The 20,146-nt window shown below is 42.7% G+C and overlaps 1 protein-coding gene across 1 annotated transcript; it reads left to right on the forward strand.

Moving 5' to 3' along the window:
- Positions 1-103: 103 nt before the first annotated feature.
- LOC104361931 (alpha-fetoprotein) lies at positions 104-18,639 on the forward strand. The gene is made up of 17 exons (XM_033007079.2): positions 104-2,436; positions 2,771-2,963; positions 5,201-5,447; positions 5,761-5,887; positions 7,345-7,405; positions 7,632-7,767; positions 8,727-8,929; positions 9,474-9,621; positions 10,492-10,589; positions 11,168-11,297; positions 11,967-12,181; positions 13,117-13,249; positions 13,887-13,984; positions 15,163-15,301; positions 16,094-16,317; positions 17,227-17,359; positions 18,341-18,639. The coding sequence occupies exons 4-17, from the start codon at positions 5,761-5,763 to the stop codon at positions 18,383-18,385; spliced, it is 1,890 nt and encodes a 629-aa protein (XP_032862970.2). The 5' UTR covers positions 104-2,436; positions 2,771-2,963; positions 5,201-5,447; the 3' UTR covers positions 18,386-18,639.
- Positions 18,640-20,146: the final 1,507 nt, after the last annotated feature.

Raw genomic sequence — 20,146 nt, forward strand, 5'->3', positions numbered from 1 at the left:
ATCCATATCAAACCAAGGGGCCATACAAAACACCTCAGAGTGACTGTATAAAAAAAAAAAAAAAAAAAAAAAAAAGAAGCCAGACATTGCACATGAATCTTTTCACTCCCTCAAGTTAAAAGAAACTGAACCGGCTCCTTTTAGCGAGACAAATTACGGCCTGCATTATACCATGTACATCTTTTCAGCATATATCAGCAAAGAGGCATGGCTGGGGAACAAGAGCATATTTAATACTGTGTCAAAAATATCTTGTTTTTCATGAAACAAGTCATACTTCTCTATGTACTGACAGTCCATGAATTCATAAAGCCTTTTAAAAATAACAAGGTCTGGATGACATATATAGTTAGAAAAGAGGTTAAGACATGCACTTCTGGCAAAATATACCCACTCAGGAAATAATCTCCAGGTCAAATAGAAGTCTGTAAATTATTTTTATATTATTAGTCATTTGCAGGGGTTGAAAAGAGCAAGTCTTACCATCAGACGTGCCGGCATAGCCAAATAATGTTAAATCACTTGCAGTGATGAAGTGAACAACTTGGATTTCCTCCCTGTATGGCCCCCAGGTTACATACACCAGAAAAGATCTGCCTAATACACAGGTAATCAAGTTTCATGTAATATGTCCCATTCCACGCCCTCAGTTCTGTGGCACTGATTCAGCAGTGAGTGCCATTTGTCGTACTGTCACAAGTGATCTTAAGAGAAAACCTTCTACTGACTTCAGTGAGCCTCAAAGTCGACCCTAAAAGCCAAAGACAAAACTCTGCTCTGCTTCAGTAAGCCTTGAGTTGTAACGCTCCAGCCAAAGGCTCTCAGGTGAATCAGGCTGGATCTGGCCCATACTGCCACAGTATGCATGGTCAATTCAGTGTATTTTAGCAAGTATGCATAATTCCAGTCTGGAGCACTTGGAATGCCATTTGCACACACGTATAAGAGGACACAGGACTGTTGTTTTTTGAGCTAAGTATTTGCAGGAAAGACTCAAATAAGTTCTATGAAAGGGAGTTTTCTTGGGGAATCTGCAGTTAACTAATTATATAACATGGAAAAGCTGAAATGATTTTGGCTTTCCAAGGAAAAATCTATGTGTTCAACCACAAAGCAATTACTGGAAGACGAGAAGGAAAGGGGTCAGGGTTTTCAGTGAGAACTGAGCAAAGCAAACCTGCAAACATGAACCAGACTTTCTCTGTTGCACTTTTAGCATTTAAATTTTTATCCTTTTATTTTTAAATCCAGTCATTACAAGTTCTTGTTCTTTGCAGCAGGGAATTATTCCTCATTTCCAAAAAGGCAGGAGGTTCTGCTGCTAGGGCAGAACAGCTGCCACCCACCATCCTAACAGCAACTCCACTACCGCTGTGCGCGGACGCGCTCAGCAGTTCAACCAGTGCAAGCTGCATCTTACTCATCAGGTGTATTTCTTGAGCAACAAGGGTATATCTAAGCTCAAGTCATCACAGACAGGCCAATCACAATATTTATAGTCAATGCTAGATACCTTATACACAACACAGGCTGTTCCCATTCGCATCAACCAACCTCCACACCAGCTGCTGGATTCCTTATTTCTTACAATACAGAAAAAGGCTCCCAGTGGATGAGATTTTTCAAGGGCAATCTGTGACCACCTCAGCTTTACAATCCTTACAGAGTAAAGAGTTAGAAGAACTAGGATATTTTTAATATATGTATACATGTATAAACACACACAATTCCATCTGTGTGTGTGCATGTAAGTATTTATTTACTTTCATGTTTTGACACAGCCATTTACACAAAGGCAGTGACGAACTGTATCGGTGACCCCTCATTCTCTAGTGACCATCTTCTTTGTTTTCTTCCCTTTCGTTGAAAAGCCAAAATAGCACGTGAGATAAGACAGGACTTACGAGCCTTTACTGAACACAGAAGTAGCAGGCTCAGGCCTACAAAGACAGTGCTACACCTGATATGGTGAAAGCTTTTATGAGCTGCACAACAGTCACGCTCCTGCTCAATGGAGCTGTCAGTCTAAGCAGGGAGACCTCAGGGGTGACACACAGACCTAGATGAATAAAGGGCCCAGTTACAACAGAGCATCTCTCCAGCGTATGACTGAAACCTCATTTTTCTCGGCTGTGCAGATAAGTGGTTTGAATAATGAGGATTCAATAACCTCTACACTAAAGAGACACTCATACTGTGACACTTTCTGGGGAGACAGAGCCACGGAAGTTACAGAAACTTTAATAACTTGCAACTTCCCTCCTTATCAAGTTTCCAACTTCTTTTTCTTTCCCCCCACCTCTCCCTTTCTTGCTTTTCCAGGTTTTTGTTTTTATTTATCCAAGAAACTTCCTAGGGCTCCACCCATCTCCTCGTGCTTGCAATACTACAAATGGTGTCTCGGTTACCAGCAAAGTCTGCTTTTCCAAAAACATGGTAAGTTATAAAAAGTTTGCCCTTTGCATGCTAATATATTTGCAGTTACTAAAAGAATGCTACCTCTCCCTGCTATTTCCAGCTCTCCTCTGGCCAGCCTATGCGTCAGCTGACCAGCAAAAAAAAAAAAGCAGCAACACTGAAAAATTTAGTCTAGATTCTCAGCTAATGTAAATTGGGATAATTACATTGCCTTCGGCAGAACCAGTTTACACAAGCTAGTGACAAGCTAGGCCTGTCGCTCTTCAGAATTAGTATATGTTTCCCAGGAACAGGATTTGATCATTTCTGTAAGTTTAAACCAGCCCCTCAGCCAGTTATGTTGGTTTCTCAGGGTCACAGAAGAGCAGGGCCTGACACACAGAGGTAGATGTCAAGACAACCCACAGAGATGCTGCTCTGGGGCAAGGGGGAAGGTGCTGGATGCTCGTCCTTGCCCCCACCAAATGGCTCTGCACACCAGATGGGACGTATCAGAGCTGATGTCCCAGTGACCCAGGGACAGCCACACACCAGACCGTGCGGAGGTAAGGTACCTGCAATAGGCTCCCCAGAATTAAGGGGCTCATAAAGCCTGTGGTGATTTTGGTCTGCAGCAGAGAGAAATGCTGGGAAGGTGAAGGGGAAGAAATCATCAACCCAGGTTTTGTAACTGTTGCTGTATTGTATCTTCTCCAGGCAAGAGACCCCAATACCAAAACAAAACATATTCAAAAACACATAATCAGATTAAGTCTAGCCACCTTCCTTTTACGATACTTCCATCTAAAAACACCAACACAAAAGATGTTTTCTTTATAAAACAGTTTGTAGAGGTCCAGCATGCCTCTTACACAGCACATCCCAGTACTTGAAGTTACTTACAGGGAAAATAATGCCAAATATCACATCAGAGAAACTCAGGTTTTTTCAAAGACAAATCTTCTTATCACTCAGGTAGAATCTCAGTTCTTCCAGATATATGAACTTCCTATAAACACTGCTCTTTTTAGAGTGAGTGCTCAGGATATTACAAGAATGATATTCTCTAAGTATAGAGACAGGATACAATTAAATCCTATACATGTACTATTTACATTACCAGAAAACACCATTGTTAAATTTCAAGAAAAAGTTGTGCAGTATAGATAGAATAATAAAGAAACCAACCCAAGCAAAAGGTGAATTCACCAATTCTGCTGTCGTTAGTAATAAGAGGAACAAAGTAACTGAGCTCTGGGTACACATTTCTACTTTCTCAGCCTAATTTGAGAATGATAATCACTGACTGAAGTCTACCAAGAGCATACACAAGCTTAAAACACAGAGAGCTTAAAATTAGTGAATATAACCAAAAATACTCAGTAAAAAATAACTCATCTCTCTGCTGTGTAACACGTAGAGCAATAAAGCTCCAAGAGTAACTGCCCAGGCATTTCAAGAGTGTACAGAGCATCCCCGACCCCCCTGTCCCCACCTGATGGGAACTCACAGCTCCACACCCTGAGGGCCATCAGCTGCTGTTAGCTCTATCCTGACCTTGGAAACCAGTTTCTAAGAAGTTCTGGAGACAGCTGGGTCCTCAGTAGACGTGAAACTGAATAGGTCAACTTGGTTTCCGTACTTCGAAGGCCAACCAACAGGAACTCTTAAGGAGGACCTAAGCTTAATTGGATCTCATTTCTAGTGTTTACCACACTCTTCCTTTTCCCTCCTGAAAATGGCAGTGTGTTTACTGTAAACAGTCAGATTGCTATCAGAATAGTGGTAAGTATTTTCAAAGACAAGTGAAAAGTAGTTAATCATCTTGCTGAGCATGGAAAAGGTCAGTGGGGAAACTGAGTTTAAAGGATTTTAAATGCAACACCAAGTGCAGCTTCCAGAAATACTTAGGACAACACATTACACGTGCTTAATCTCCGAAAAAGCATTCTTCTGGGCCAAGGAGGAACGTGCCAAAGTCTCTGACATCAGTGTCCCAGCTCTTTCTGAAGCTCCAGCTCAAGTAATACACCCCCACCTCCTTTAGTTTTATAGCTTAAAAAGGTTGCAATAAGGTGTTAGTCTGAAAATGAGAGGATCCATCTGCATCTCTCCCTGCTACTTCTGGGGAAAGGGAAGGAGGAACACCTGGGTGCTCCCCAGGTTGTCCCCGCGGGGACCCTGCTCTGGCAGCCCCAACACAGGGTGCTGCCGGGGGCTGGAGGCAGGAGCGACAGCCTAAGGCTGTTTGGGAACAGTGCCAGGAGCAAAGTGTTCTACCATCTGCCCTACGACTTAACGAGGATCCAGTGTAGAAATAAGGTCCCTAACCTCCAGATCTCCTTCTTCCAAGTACATTTCTCTATTTCCTATGGGGCTTTTTAGTTAACAGTGTGACAGAGCTTCCTCAACAGATGTGGTTTCACTTCAGATTTGAGATCTCCTGCTCTGATGACCGTGCTCCCATCTCCTACTTCATTTTCGTGCTCCCACCTTCCCACTTCCTTTTTCATTTTGATACCATCTCATGTGACACTGAGCAACCCTCATCGTCTTCCTGCAACATGGAGCAAAGAGTATTGCCATTTTCTCTCTAAAGAAATAAAAAGCTCTGCCTTTGCCTCTTCCTTCAGACTGAATACACATATCCTAACCCACCTATCTCTTTGTTATAAATACCTGTGGCTCCCTAAAGCCATTCTGTCTCTAAAAATTTGTCATTTTTATCATGCTGACACAGCATACTTTTTTAAAAGTCAGTAAACTAACTGTATTAACTGGGATTTTTCCCTTCATTCTACAGTTTCGGAGTTGATTTTGTTTCAAGATTTGGAGACGTTTTGATGGCAATTGTTAATACTGAAAAAATATTGTAGGAGGTACTTAATTCAGCCTTTTCACTATGACACCCTGGGAGCTGGGAGGAAGAGAGAGATTTTATAGCAAGGAGGGATGCAAAAACATCAGTTTAACAGCTGAACTTGGGATTTTTCAGTCAACAATGTGTTACGAAGGCATCTTCTGCACAGCAATCACCTTTGAACAAATTTGTAAGTAGATGAGATCAGTATGCGCGATAAAAGCCCAGGGAGTGTTTAAACTTCTTGTTTGAAGTGTGATAAGTTAAAAATGTCTACTTGTATAAATTTCAGGAAAAAAAGAAAAAGAATCTCCAAGGTCCTTTCTTTGCAAGAAACTGGTCAGTTCATCATACTGAGCAAATAATGACATGTCTAATTATTGTGGGAATATTCCCAAAGTGCTAATGTTATATATGACAGTAAAAGGGTTTTGATTAACCAGAAATCGTCTAGGGGAGTATAAAAGTAAGTCTTTCCCCTTAATTCTTTCTGCCTTTCACAGATGAACCAAGCTCACCCCAGGACCCTGCCAAAACCTGACAATATGAATTGGAGAACAATAATTTATGTTATTTTATTTGTGAGCCTTACTGTAGTCAAAGCCATGCCTAGAAGTTATTGGGACATAGGTAAGGATATATCTCATATTTTTACTCTATTCTTTTGTATAATACTGATGGCTGCAACTTTGCATGCATGTTTATTTGGTAGCTCACTTTGCCACTGGGTATTTTCTTATGGGTCAAAGGTATACAACAAAGCTATATCTGTATAATTTTTTTGTGATCAGCCTTAGCTGTGTTGCTGCTTTACAGCTTGAGAATCTTTGTAGAGCACAGGACGGCCAGAGGTTGCTGAGAGGAAGTGTATCAAAGGGTGACTTAATCCACAGGGATGTGGTTGTGCCACTGATTTTAGGAACTCCAAAACCTGCTGAAGTACAGCCTGTGGTTATTCCAGCCTCTCTCCATAGCTCTCAAGGAAGAGAGACGGAGAATTCCCAAGGGGGATGCTACCTCCAGGTGGCTACTCAGAGTAGCTAAGTTACACTATTGCTCTGTATAATCCTTTGGAGGGGTCTTATTCTCTCTTCACCAACTACTGGAGGAGTCTACAACGACCGCACTTCTCATTAAGTTTAAGTGCCTAAAATGAGAAAACTGAATACCTCTGATAGTGTGTGGTTCGGCTATATCTTTCACATCGCATATTGTTATCATTAGTCAACATTTTTTTTCCTCTTTAAGACTTCCAAATGCACTAAGTAACCCAACAGTGCAAAACAGAACCGACGTTTCTGTTATTTATCTCATGTTATTGTCTCAGTTGACATCCCCCCCGGTACTCAGAGGGAGACTCTGGTTTATCGCTGATTTCTTTGATCCCGTTGCACTGATCTCAGCTCTACCGACATGAGGGTGAGACAGTAACATCTTGGTTTGGGAACAGGTCCCTTATTTTAAAGTTAATCTCTCAGAATACTGTGTGACAAACAAGGAACTCAAGAAATGATTGCATTTAGGCTTGCCCATTAATAAAGGCAGAGGAAAAATATTTGCATGGGAGCTTCACATAGATTGGACACATTTGTCTTCCTCTGGGCCAGTTCACAACATGAAGGATGCAGCTCTGAATTTTTGAGGAGCTATGCCTACCACTGTAGTCTTCAATTTCTCCCATATTTTCTGCATAGAAAATCCTTCATCTGTAGCTAAAAAGTGGTCAAACCCACTTTTAAATAGCTAAGGCAAGGTTAAACTGTTGGGTAAGGTGCTTATTTAATCTATGAAGTGCATCATCAAAGTAGCTGAACGCCCTCCAGGTTTTAGCATGTTCCTCCCCACAACACTTGAGCTAGCCAGGGAAACTATACTAGCCCTGTTATATTGTAGGTCAGAAACAAATAGTTTCACATCCTCATGCTTAAGCCAAATAGTAAATTCAATCTTACGTCTTCCTACTTCCAGTACTAGTACCCCAGGCACTGAATTATCTTTCTCCAAGGCTCCGGTACCAAAAAAACCCAAAAGGTATTTGATGAAGCAGTTAGTAAACATTTTTTTATTCAAATTATCTTGTTTTTCAGAGGAGAAGAACAGCATTGGCCAACGTTTTTCTCAGCTGCAGGAGAATAATTTTAAAGCCATGTAAGTTGTCCAGGTAAAGCATCTACTCGCAAATTTGCTGCCACTGAACCTCCTTGTGTCATTTCGAAAAGAACATGTCTCGTGGGGCAAACAGTCACCCATCCTGCCTGCCCGTGCCAACTCAGCCCGGGGTGATAAGGATCCTCTTTCTGTCCCACATGTAAAAGCTAGATAATTAGTTTTTAGGTAGCCGGACACAGGTTTAACGCTGTGTGTTCTTCTCTAGTGCCATGATCATGTTTGCTCAGTACGTGCAAGGAGGCACGTTTGGCAAAGCAGTTAAAATGGCTGAAGATGTCACAGACCTTGCCAAAAGGTGTGCTGCTGCAGCCAGAGACAACCCGGATTGTCTGAAGCCATTGGTAAGCACATTTATGCTTCTAACGGAGCAAACATTTTCAGAAGTCAAAATTTTCAGTCATATTTCACAGCCCTGGTATGTGTTTTTCCAGAGACTTGAACACATTTATTAAGAGACACGACTTCCTTGTGTAGGCATGCTTAGCCTTACTGACTTTTGTTCTCCAGCCTCCCATCTACAAGGCATCTCAAGATAAGTGGAGGAAAATAAAGCCCCTCTCCTCCTCCTCCCCCACCCACCCTGAATATCACAGCATCTTTCTAAAAGGCATTCAGAAAGTTGTGCTTTTATGGCTGATGTAATAAATCTCAGGAGAAACCAAATTAGGTATTTCTAGCAAACGCAGTATTTAGAGGCATTTGCTCCACTCCATTAACTCACAGCCCTGGTTTTTGGTGGTGTCTGCTCTGACGTACTTTTGGTGCAGGCAGATTGAACCATGCAACATGAACATCAGTCTGTGTTACGGCTCATTTCTGATTTGTTAGACACACAGAAACAAACACTGAATTAAAAGAGTTCCCAGCTGAGGCGTGATGGACAGCTGGACCTGAGCACTGCTACTTGATCAAACAAGACGCTTCTCATTGTACGAACCTGACTGTAATTATAAAACACAGCTCCTGCTATGCTGAAAACTGCAGCGTACAAATCGGGCAATCGTTGCGATTGTTATTAAGAAAAATGGGTCTGTTATGTTATAAATTCAGAGTGTTTGAAAGCCATTCCACTTTGAAGTCTGTTTTGGCATAACAGTAGATGTCAGAGTTTGAGAGATCATCATGTGCAGGTTTTAGAAATCAGTCCGATTTTCACTGCAGTCAAAGGAGGAGGTAATAAAGAGAGAAACTGTGAGTTTATACAAGTTGGGGCTTGTTGGCTTAAAGTAGCCTCCTCAGAGAGCTCAGAGGAGTAAAATGGAATCCCCACACAAATTAACTTTTTTCTAATTTTTCACAGGACAGGATTTTCCTTGATACAATATGCCAGGAGGAAAATCTTCCCAGGTTTACTGACTGCTGTGTTAAAAAGGATCCTGAAAGAAATCACTGCTTCCTCTCCCTTAAAAATTCATCAAGAGGGTTCATTTCTCCTTTTGAAAAGCTCAATGCTGAAGCTGCCTGCAAAAATCACTCACAGCATCAACATCCATTAAGAGGATAGTAAGTAAATAAATCACAGATTCGTTGCCTAGATATGAGAGTTACGAGCCTGGAGACAGCAAATGCAGTGTCAACCAAAAAGTTCAGTCTAAGATTCTCTGTCATCTCGTAGTCATTTCTCTTCCTAACATCAATTATTTGCGTAATCCATCAAGCCGTAATTGTCATTACCTGAAGCCTGTTGTGCCACCTCCTGCTTTGGCTATAGGTCCAGATGACAAACCAGCTGGCCTATGTTATTGTAGTCTATGGAAAAGGCTCCTCTGAAACCAAGGGCCTCTCTTTCATCCTTAAAAGCCAAGCAGAAGTTCTGCTGCCTCTAAGACAGAACTGGCAGGATTTGAGGCTTCAACTTCCAGGAACATGTCAGCCCCATCAGAATTTTTCAAGATAAACACCACCCTATACAGCTTGTCGTGATGACAAGAAAACAATCACTTTTAGTAATGGTCATTTAATATACAGCAGATGCTGCACTAACACTGCTGCCCCCTGCATGTAGGAGCTTAATCTGAAACTAAAGACATTTTCCTCTCTGTTCTAGTTTTATCTACGAGGTTTCCAGAAGGCACCCGTTCCTCTATGCCCCAACAATCCTTTCTATCTCTATCCGGTATGATGAGATGATGAGGAACTGCTGCGGAAGTGCCGAAGACCCCACTCACAACCTGGAGGAATGCTTTCGGAGACAGGTATTCCATCATAGGGTTTTAGTTCATTAACATGCAACCAGGGACTTTCCTCTAGCTAAGCAAATACTGAAGCAGAGATATCAGCCATTTCTTTTGCAGCATCTAAATCTCATATTAGAATTCACCTTGTCAAGGACAGGCTGAAATCACTCTTAAAGGCTCTCCTGAATTACAGCTTGAACTCCTAAATGCAAATGCCCAGCTGCAGGGTGCTGGGCAGATGTAGCTTTACAGGGAGCCCCAGGCAGCCCCCACGCCCTGCAATAGCATCACTGCCCACCCCGACTCTGCTACCTGCACCAGCTTCGTTGTAAGGATGCTGAGAGAGGACGTGATGCTACACATAGTGCAGAAGTCTGAATTTTTTTTTCCTGTTGGTAGCCCCCACGACACAACTCCTGCTCAGCCAAGTGCCTGCACTGCAGAGACATGCCCCACATGTAACCAGTGTCAGAAGTTCAGGGCAAACTACCTTTAACAGTGGAAAACTAGGGTAAGGAATATGCCCTTGCTGAACAGGTGAACATACCTTTCAGGCAGCTTGGCTGGTCTGCAGGCAATGGCACAGTTGATCATTAGCTCACAGCAATGCAGGGCCAGTCACATTGCTCACCAATGATCATGTTTTCCCCTGTGCTAAAAACACTGAACTATCGCCTGAAGGGGTTCTGGTTTCTTTTCACAGGACAGTTACTTAATAAATGCTAGTGACTAAATAGCAAGCGCCACAGTTAGTTCATATTGCAGCTTGGACAGCATTTTTCTCTCACTATTACAAAATCCGTGTTTAAAAAACTGTTGCCACAGTCATTTTAGTATAAAGCATTGTCCTTTCTTTCTCTTTCACGGTCTGCATCTTCTTTCTACCAGGCACCAAAGGTGGTAAAGCCAGTAAAAGAAGATGGCCTGAGGCAGGAACACACATGTGAAATCTTGAAGAAGTTTGGAGAAAGGACCTTAAAGGCTCTGTGAGTTCCCCAGGTTTAACATTATTTTGAAACGAAGCATGGATGTTGCATGTTAGCTGCAGGTGGCTCCACATCTGCACACAGCAGAGTGACCCCCAACTACCATCCACGTTCTGCTTGTGTGCAGGTCCCTAGGAACTTCTAACAGGGAAGAGAGACTAGGAATGTAGCTTTATGCACGGTACCAGTCACCATTTCTTTACAAACTGCCACTATCTTTCAAAATCTAAACCCAAAGTTTGAAACAAACATGTCTCTCTGTGAAGAAAGTTAAGAGTGATTATAAGCAAGATACAACTCACCTCTCCCAACCACTTTTGACCCAAGGTTGCTCCTGTAATTTCATGCTCACCTACCACATTTCTTTCTACCATCTCCCACTGAAATTCACTGAGGATCCTTAGATAACTCTGATGATCTCAGCTATCAGCTTCAAGGGACATTTATTTGTTAACTTCAGCAGGAGCAGGGAGGGACTGTTCCTGAGCAGTCTGGGTACCCTCACCACAGAAAAATAACGATAGCTATCTCATTTTCCCACTGTGAAGATAAACAATAACTCTTTTTCTTCATTGTAGGAAACTTGCTCAGATAAGTCAAAAATTCCCTAAAGCTGATTTTGTTACTGTTAACAAACTTGTGATGGATATTGCTAACATGCACAAGGACTGCTGTCGTGGAGATATGCTGAACTGTATGCATGATAGGGTAAAACTCATTTAATATTTATACATTTGAAGAAATTGAATGTGGGGTTTTTGTAGTTTCCAGATTTCTTTTTCTTCCCCTGCTGTACCGATTGCTTTCCAAAACTGGAGTTTAATTCTTCAGTCTAAAAACCTGGTTGATTTTCCCATTTGACTTTTCCTGGTGTGAACTCTTCAGGAAGGGCAGAAAGATCACATTATGACTAGAATGGCCTAACACTGCTTCAGCAGGTTTGGTTGCAGCTGCAGTTACAGCTGTGCCACGTATTTTCTGTGCAACTTTTGGCAGAACACAGTCTCTGCCCATCCTCTGTTCTCTGCCTTCTTCTAACACACCCAATTCCATTTATCCCACCTCTTGCCTGGGGTGTCTAGCTGGACAGCAAACGTCTTGGCTGAGGTGGTTATCTAGTAGCACCTATCAAATGGCAAGCAAGGGACTGCAGCGAGTAGACCAAGTCTTCTTCCTTGTTCTGCCAGGTGTCTGTTGCACAGCTTCAGCCAGCCACCTCTTCTCTTTGGGAATCATCTTCTGTGTCTGGAAAACAGAGATAAAAACACTGATCAAAAAAAAACCCACCAACCCCCCAAAAATGAAAAAAACCCAAACAAACAAACAAAAACCCCAACATCTGTTAAAACACCCTCCTTTCCCTTTTTTGCTTTACAGGAGGAGATTCTACACTATGTCTGTACCAACCAAGACATCCTATCAAGTAAAATTAAGAAATGCTGTGAAAAGCCTCTGTTACAAAGAAGTGAATGCATAGTTAATGCAGAAAATGATGACAAACCTGCACACTTGTCCCCCCACATCAGAGAGTTTATAGAAGACAAAGGAATATGTGAACGTTTTGCCCAGGAAAAAGATAAACACTTAGCCAGGTAACATGCATCTTCCTCTACTTTTCAATTTTGCTGTTTCAATACTTGGGACAAAAGTTGACAGTTTGGACATTAAAGCCCAGCTCACGAGCCTCCGATTTGTCTGCTCTGTGAGCACGTAGGCAGGAGACACTGTGCAAGTTGATCTTAGTAAAACACCAGTCAACCCTGGAAGGTGTGGCATTGGGAACAAATGCAGAACAAGGCACAGTGTTTATGTCAGAGACACAGCTGAGGAGATGCATCTGAAATTTAGGTACTATCAGTTCTGGTCTCAGGCCCAAGAGATAGCTTTGATCTGCTCTTAAGTGGGAATTCAAGAACAGTTGTTTAAGTCAGACACTCATGTCTTGATTCAAACAGGATCAGTCCATTTCTGTTCTGTCCGTGTTCCTTTGTGCAATGAAGCCCTGATCCTACTTGTAGTCAGCTTGGGCCAGAATGCCACAGGCTGCAACAGAAACAGCGTCAAGCCCCCAGGACAGAGACTTTGCTTCAAATAACGTACATCAATTCCATTTCTGAACAGTGCAGCTAATTGACTGGACACGACTGCTCTGTAGGGTGACTGCTTCAGCAGAGCTGATCTTTTCGGCATCTACTGAGAAATAGGTTTCTTACTGGAAATTATTTCATTATCTTTTAGACAGGATTTTAAAAAGAACAAAACCCTAAACCCCACAAAGCTCTAAGCTATGCTCAACCCAAGCTGACACCGAGCTGGGACTGTTACATGCACAGAACCTGCTCAGGCAATGCTGCACTCAGTCAGGCACGTTCGGTTCAGGATCAGCCCCAGGCCAACAGGCTGTGACCTTCTCCCTGTTCCACCTGTCAGACAAAAGCATCCCAAAAACACCCCTGCTCCGCTTACCACACTCACGAGGGCGGTTGTTTCGGCTTATCTCTAATTCCTGGTACCCCACATGTTGCAGGTTTCTCTATGAGTATTCCAGGAGACACCCTGAATTTTCTGTCCAAATGCTTTTAAGAATTGGTAAAGGATACGAGGACCTACTGAAAGAGTGCTGCAAAACCGGCGCTCCGGACGACTGCTGCAGCAGAGGGGTGGGTGCCTTTGGGCTTCACACAGCGTTCCGATTGTTTCAAGCACGTGACTGGTTTCAGCTAACTAGTGAATAGCCCTGCTCCGGGTCTAGAGCGAGTACCCACAGCTCCTGTAACAACCCCAGCAAATAATACAAGGCCCAACTGATTCCCGTATGGGGAAACGGCACCAACAGAGCTCTCGCAATCTTTAATTGGGAATCAATTTAACGTGGATAGCCAGAGATGCTGGGGAGAGCACTGGAGCTAGCAGTTCTGTGAGCACTGCTCTCTTCCGGGCTCCCTCGCAGGGCCAGCTGCCCTCTTGCACATGTAAATGGTACTTATGGTTATCGTCCCAGATGAAGACGCTGGCGTTGCAAATATCTGAAGTTGGGAGCCACTCTGTGTCTCAGACCCAGCCTTCCAGCAGTGATACAAAACTAAATATTTCAAGGTGATTGAAGGTGGACATTTATCACATTCAGGAAGTTTATAGAGGTTTCAGACAGATGAAGATTTGCTAATGGGATTATAAATGGGTGGTGTATATCAGGTGAGAGGTAGCTAGAGATGTCCAGGCCTTAGCATGAGGCAGTAGGGCATTCGGCATTCCCTCTGATACAGTGACTCCTCAAACTAGCTTATTTTTTTCCAGGAGGAAGAACTGAAGAAACATATTTATGAAACTGAAACCGTCATGAAGACAAGCTGTGACATCTACAAGGAGAAAGGAGATTACTATTTCCAAAACGAGTACTACTTTTTTATATGCTTACTTTACTCCTGTAGCAGCTGGGCACAACTCAGGCTGGAGTACAGCCATGGATGTCAGAAAAGCTAGGCTAAAAGACACCACTTGAATCTTTGGACCAACATATCAAGGGCTTCTAGAGGGTTTTTTTCTTCTTTTCCAAGACAATGTTCTGGCTTCTCACGAGTTCTTAACCCAACTCATGAAGCAGTGAACTGACACCTTGATCAATCTCCAGTCCACATTTCCTAGGATGTTCTTGCTTTATAGCTTCTTTTTGAGCTGTGAGCTGTAACTTCAGAGTCATAAATTTGGCCAAAAGACACTTGCTGTGTCTTTTGGGAAAGACTTTGCTCTATCCAGCTCCTGCAGTAGATGTAAACATTAACAATTGTAACAAAAATCTAACTACAGTAGGCAGAGCAAAACCTGACCAGCTGAACCATATACTACGCTTAAATGCAACATGCAGGCACAAGCCTCCTGGAGGAACTCCGGCCCAGATTTGCAATGTTAATGAGCACATGCCTAACTTAAGGTATGTAAGACATCTCAGTGAAACCTCTCAACTGCTCGTGTACAAGTTAGGCTTCTGCAAGCCTCCTCATGGGAGATACATTGGGCTTTAGGTGATCCCGTGCACGTTGGAGCTTTAAAAGACTTTTGGAACTAGAGGTTTCCAACAAACCTGGTGGGCTCCTTCTGTCTTTTGTAGCACTTGTTAAGGTTTTCCTGGCTGTGATGGTTAATAAGCACGTTTTTTTCAAAAGAAAAAACAAGTGAATATTTTTGAGATTATCTTGTGCCCTCATCTAGTCTGCCAAGAAGTCACTTGAGTTCAGTTTTGCTTAGACAAGCTCCCTGAACTCCCAGGGAAATTAATAACATGGAAAAGCATGTACCATCTGGTAAGAGGGCCTGCCAACATATAACCAACAATGCTATCACATTTTATTTCTTTAATCTGGTAAGAGACTGGTCAGAAAAAGGAGAGAGCTCAAAAAAACAGCACACACATACACTTGCCTACCTGAGTTTATAAACGCTGGCTTAGCCCTGCCCTTGTACTCACGAGTGTTCTGTGGGGTTTGGCTGGAGCTTTACACACGTGGAGGCAGGGGCTTGCTCACTGCTGCCTGGTGAAACAAAAACACCATTATCAAAGAAATTATCATTTCAGGCTTCTCATGAGCTTCACCAAGAAGATGCCTCAGCTGACATCTGCAGAGCTGATCAAATTCACCAAGCAAATGACTACAATTGGCTCCAGGTGCTGCCAGCTGAGCCAGGACAAACTACTGCCCTGTGCTGAGGGAAATGTGAGTATTTTTCTTCTGTATCTGGGTCCTACTTTTTCTTGAAACTCTGACACAAATGCTGCTGCCAGCGGGGTCCAAGAGCTTGGACTAAAAGTAAATGAGAAAAATGTTCACTGAGCTATTGAGCTGGCCTGAAGATGAACTTCCACACCTGGAGTAAGCATAACCCAACGCTGTTGAAGTTAGTGCTTGAATTAAACTACAGGAGGATCAGGAAATTGTTGGGCCAGTGCTAGGCAGTTAGCTGTTCCACAGTGCAGGCAGTCCAACCCCGTTCCCGCTGAAGCTAATGATCTCTTCTCCGAGTCCATCATTCTTAGATGCCTGCAGCTGCCGTGCTTTGTGCAAAGGATCAATTTTGTATAGCTCTTCTGAAAGAATCCTCCAGGCCTGTAAGCCAAAGTAGGTAAAAAGCTTCAGCCTGTCCTCCAGGCAGCTGTTTGTGCAACACCACGTTTACAAGAACAGCAGGACATACCTACGGGAACCCTGCTGAGGGAAATAAATTGAATGCAGCATGGTTGTATGAAGAAATCACATCATTTTCATGGGCAAAGCACAGTCCCAAAAACAACACATACATATTTATTCAGAAAAACCTGACCCATTTTTGCAATGACAAAAGTCAGCATTCAGTAGAAATATAAACTGTTATCTATCTTATAAACATGGGTTAATTTAAATTCTCAGTCATTTTTTATAGCATTACTAAGAGCAACATGTGTTTCAGGGATTTTTGAAAATGAAAAAAGTAATGTTAAATCGTTTCTTTTTCCACTTCTCTTGGTAAAGCTGGATCTCGTGCTTGGAGAAATATGCAGAAGACACCTGACAGACCCTATAAACGCCGGAGTTTGCCAGTGCTGCAGTAGCTCCTATGCTTTCAGGAGGCCATGCATGGGGAAACTAGAAACTGATGAGAACTACGTGCCCTTGTCACTGACTCCTGGTCTCTTCAGTTTCCATGAAGATCTGTGTACGACTGAAGAGGAGAAGTTACAGCACAAGAAGCAGGAGTAAGACAAGCCTGGTTTACTCTGTTACCCCCGTGTTTCTCTCTGTTATCCCAGCAGTGCTCGCCCACCCCTTGTCCACTCTGCCTGGACTCCTTGTTCTGAAACACGCCTTTGGGAAAACAGCCACACACCCCTCAACCCCTTTTCCAAGATCATTTTCTTCCTTCTCAAGCCAGTCCCAGTTTCTCCTGCTGTCTGGTTCCACCTACATTTACTTGCCTGAGATTAGAAGAGAGTCGTTTTCAGAGGTGGGTAGCTGCACTGGTATCCACCCCACCAGATCAGAAGCAAGAGGTCTCCCAGGTTAGGTGGGGTAGCCATGCCCTCCCACCGTCCTTTATGGGAACTGCGCAAGGCGCTGTGGAAAAAAAAAGCAGGAAGAGCAAGAAAGCTACTGCCTCAAGTACCGCGTGACCTTTATGGCTTAACTGGGACTTGTTTCCCAAAACGGGAAAGCCCATATGTTTTCCCTCACCCCACGCACTCCAACAGTCTCTGAAAATCTCTGGTGTTTGGTTGCCTTGGTCGGAGAACACTTTCATGCTGCACACTCCCCACCCCCAAGTCACTACAAGAAAAGAAAACCTCTTTGGCCATTAACTTGTGCCGTGGTGAACCCATCCTGCCCCGGACCTCACACACAAACCCATCTGCATGGTTTACTCATGGATATTGATGGTGGAGAAACTCCAAGAATGAGCACTGATATATTATTTCCCAGGGCAACGGGGCACATCTTTGCTCCCTGCTGCAAATACCCATCTGGGTGGTGAATAAAAAACAAAAAGCTGCAGAGAGAAAGTGGGCGGTAACAAAAGGGTGACTTTGCAGGACCAGCATTTGAGCAGTGCTCCACACGCCGTGTGCTTGCCTCCCAGCTTCACAGAGCATGCTTTGCTTTCCTTGCAGGATGCTCATCAACCTCATCAAATACAAGCCCCAGATCACGCAGGAGCAGCTGGCCTCTGTCACAGCCGCCTTTACTGCCATGAGGGAACAATGCTGCAAAGGAGAAGACCATGAGGCCTGTTTTGTGAAAGAGGTATGGTCTGTGTTCTCACCCATACCTTCTGAATCGGAACAGAAACGTGGAGTGTAAATTTCTCCATTAAGCAGCAAAGCCAAAGCCTGGCTAGACAGAATTCTTGCAGTTACATTTCCAAAGACAAACTTAATGGCCTGCACAAGTAGCTATGTGTACTTGTTGAATAATCTCTGGAGAACTGATTGAATTAGTCTTGTGTTTCTGTGCAGCAATTTCTAGATACAGAGCTCAGCTACCTCTGTTGCTCCTGGGGAGTCGCTGGGACTTGCACTGTTGAAGGATGTGGGTGAAGGTCCTTCCCTGGCTAACAGCTCTTACCTGAATTGTTCTTGAAAAGTTCCTCTGCAATAGGGAGAGAAAGGATATATTCACATTTTAAGTCAAAGCATTTTCCCTGTTTCTTCTCCCTACCTCTGTTTTCCTCTTGTCTTTCCCTATGGCATTTTTGCTCACCAAACTTCATACTGTGAAGCTGTTTTGGTTTCTCTTCACCCTCCAGGAAATCTGCTTCCACCCACCTCTCATCTCTCGCTCTTTGGTATCGCCCTTAACTGAACTTTAACCAACCACCCATGACCCTTGAGCCTCGCCCTCTCTTTTCCTAAGTCTTTGCCTTGCTTTACTTTAAATGATAAAATACCGAAGATTCTTTCTCTTATTAATCAGAAATTTCTACCTCTGAGTACATCCAAATAGCTTTTCTGCAAAGAAACATTCTACTTACTCTTCCTAATAGAATTGTATTTCAGTATTTTTCTGACAAATACTTAATCTGCTAAAGTAATCTGAGCTGAACAGTAGAAGCAAAACATATATTAAACACAGTGATATTTGTATATGGACTCTGCACATACAGCGTTTGTACACAACTTGTAAAGATTGTAAAACATTAGTTACTACTGCCACACTCATTTAACTCGTTCACAAGTACATCATCTCCCTGTCTCTATTGCTCACAGATCCTTTGCTTTTTTTCAGGGTCCAGAACTTATCAGAAGAAGTGAAAAAATGTTGTCAACATGAAGAGCTTGCATAGCATAATGGAATATAGTTGCTGAATGATAGCAAGTCACACCAACTTAACTGTGAGCATATCTTTCCTAAATGTTTGTGAAGTATAACCAGGAACACGTGATTTGTCATAGTGGAGGAAACTGTGGTGGCTCTTTACTCACAAATCTGACGATGTCATGCCAGCTACGGTTATGCCGCTGTCCCATCTGCCACTGTGAACAAGGTCCCAGAGGTGCCTCAAAATAAAACAACAAATTCCCGCATAGAATCTGCTGAGCTGTGGAACTATACCTGGTCTGCTCACCTGGTTTGCACCCAGCTTACCTGACAATTAAACATGTGTACCAATTTTATTCAGATGGGGGAGAAAACTGCATGCAAACTTCATATCTGGCTCCTATCACTTGGATTCAAAATGGTCAAGGTTACGTAAACTTTAAACCAAACCAAGTAACTTAAAGACAGTTTTAAGTCCAGAGAGAGGGTGTATCACCTTAAGGAAATCCAGCAACAGAATGAGTTAAATGGATGGAAATACACGGTCTAGATGTGGCCACCATCTTATGTTATGGAATATTATTTTCCTTATACCAAATCATCACAGATAAGAAAAAAAAAAAAAAGGTGTTTTAAATCTTAAGCTTATGAAGCATAAATGCAAATGAGATCAAATTAAGAAAATATGCCTGTAACCACTTCTAAATTATTTTTCAATCACCAAATAATTATTTACACATAGATATATATATATATGTCCTTGAAATACAACACATTCACTCGCTAATATGGGCTGCTATAGGGGAGTTGTGAAGTTGCAGTTAAGCACAGAAACAGATGATCTTGGGCATCCCAAACAGGGTGAAAAAGAAGAAAAATGACCAAAGTGTCATGGAAAGGACAGAACACGGACTGCTGAAACCCCTGGTCAGCAGATGAATGTTTAGAGAAAGCTCTGGGAGGCAGCCAAATTTACACTCCAACAGCTTTAGGGTTTTTACTTTCTTTTTACGTTAAAAGAAATTAGAAGGCATGTTAAAAATCATATGTCAAAAAATAGTACTAAAAGAGAGAAAAAAAAATTCTGGAAACCTTTGGCTCAAAGGAAGAGATACGCGGGTATCAGATTATTTTGGTGGATGTACCTAGCAGTAGTTATCCTGGGAGGATTTCAAAATATCACTAAGATAAAGAAACATTGCCCAAACGAACATCTCACAAAATGCAAACCCAGCTTCAAGTGAGAAGGTTTCACAATCAGATTGAAGAGGTCACCCAAGCTGAGTCCCCTTGGAATCTACCCTGTATATACTGCCAGGCAGGGTTTTCATTAAGGATATAAATAATGAGAAGAAAACCCAATCATTAGGTTTGTGGCTGACAGCAAGTTGGAGACACTGTTGCAAATCCTCTTGCAATGTTTTAAATGTCAAAATCGTTTTGGTAGATTAGAGAAATAACCTAGAAAAGACCCGCTATGTTCTATGAGGACAAATTGAACATACCACTTAAGTATGACTAAGCAGCTGCAACCATTTCAGTACTCATCAGGGAGCTGTGCAGATAACACTGCAGTTCTGACAAATCACAAGCTGATTAAGAGTCACCAATGCTTTGCTGCTAATTAAAGCCTAACTCCATGCTTGCATACCAGGGCTATAAGCAGAACAAGCTATGTAACACTGTAACACACATACATGGTTTCCTTCTCCTCACCTCTGGCCAGGACTCTGCTGGAGCATTAGGACTAGCTGGGGGGGTGCCTTGCATCTA

This window comes from Tyto alba, unplaced genomic scaffold, assembly GCF_018691265.1.
Source record: "Tyto alba isolate M040663 unplaced genomic scaffold, T.alba_DEE_v4.0 Super-Scaffold_23, whole genome shotgun sequence".
Lineage (NCBI taxonomy): Eukaryota > Metazoa > Chordata > Aves > Strigiformes > Tytonidae > Tyto > Tyto alba.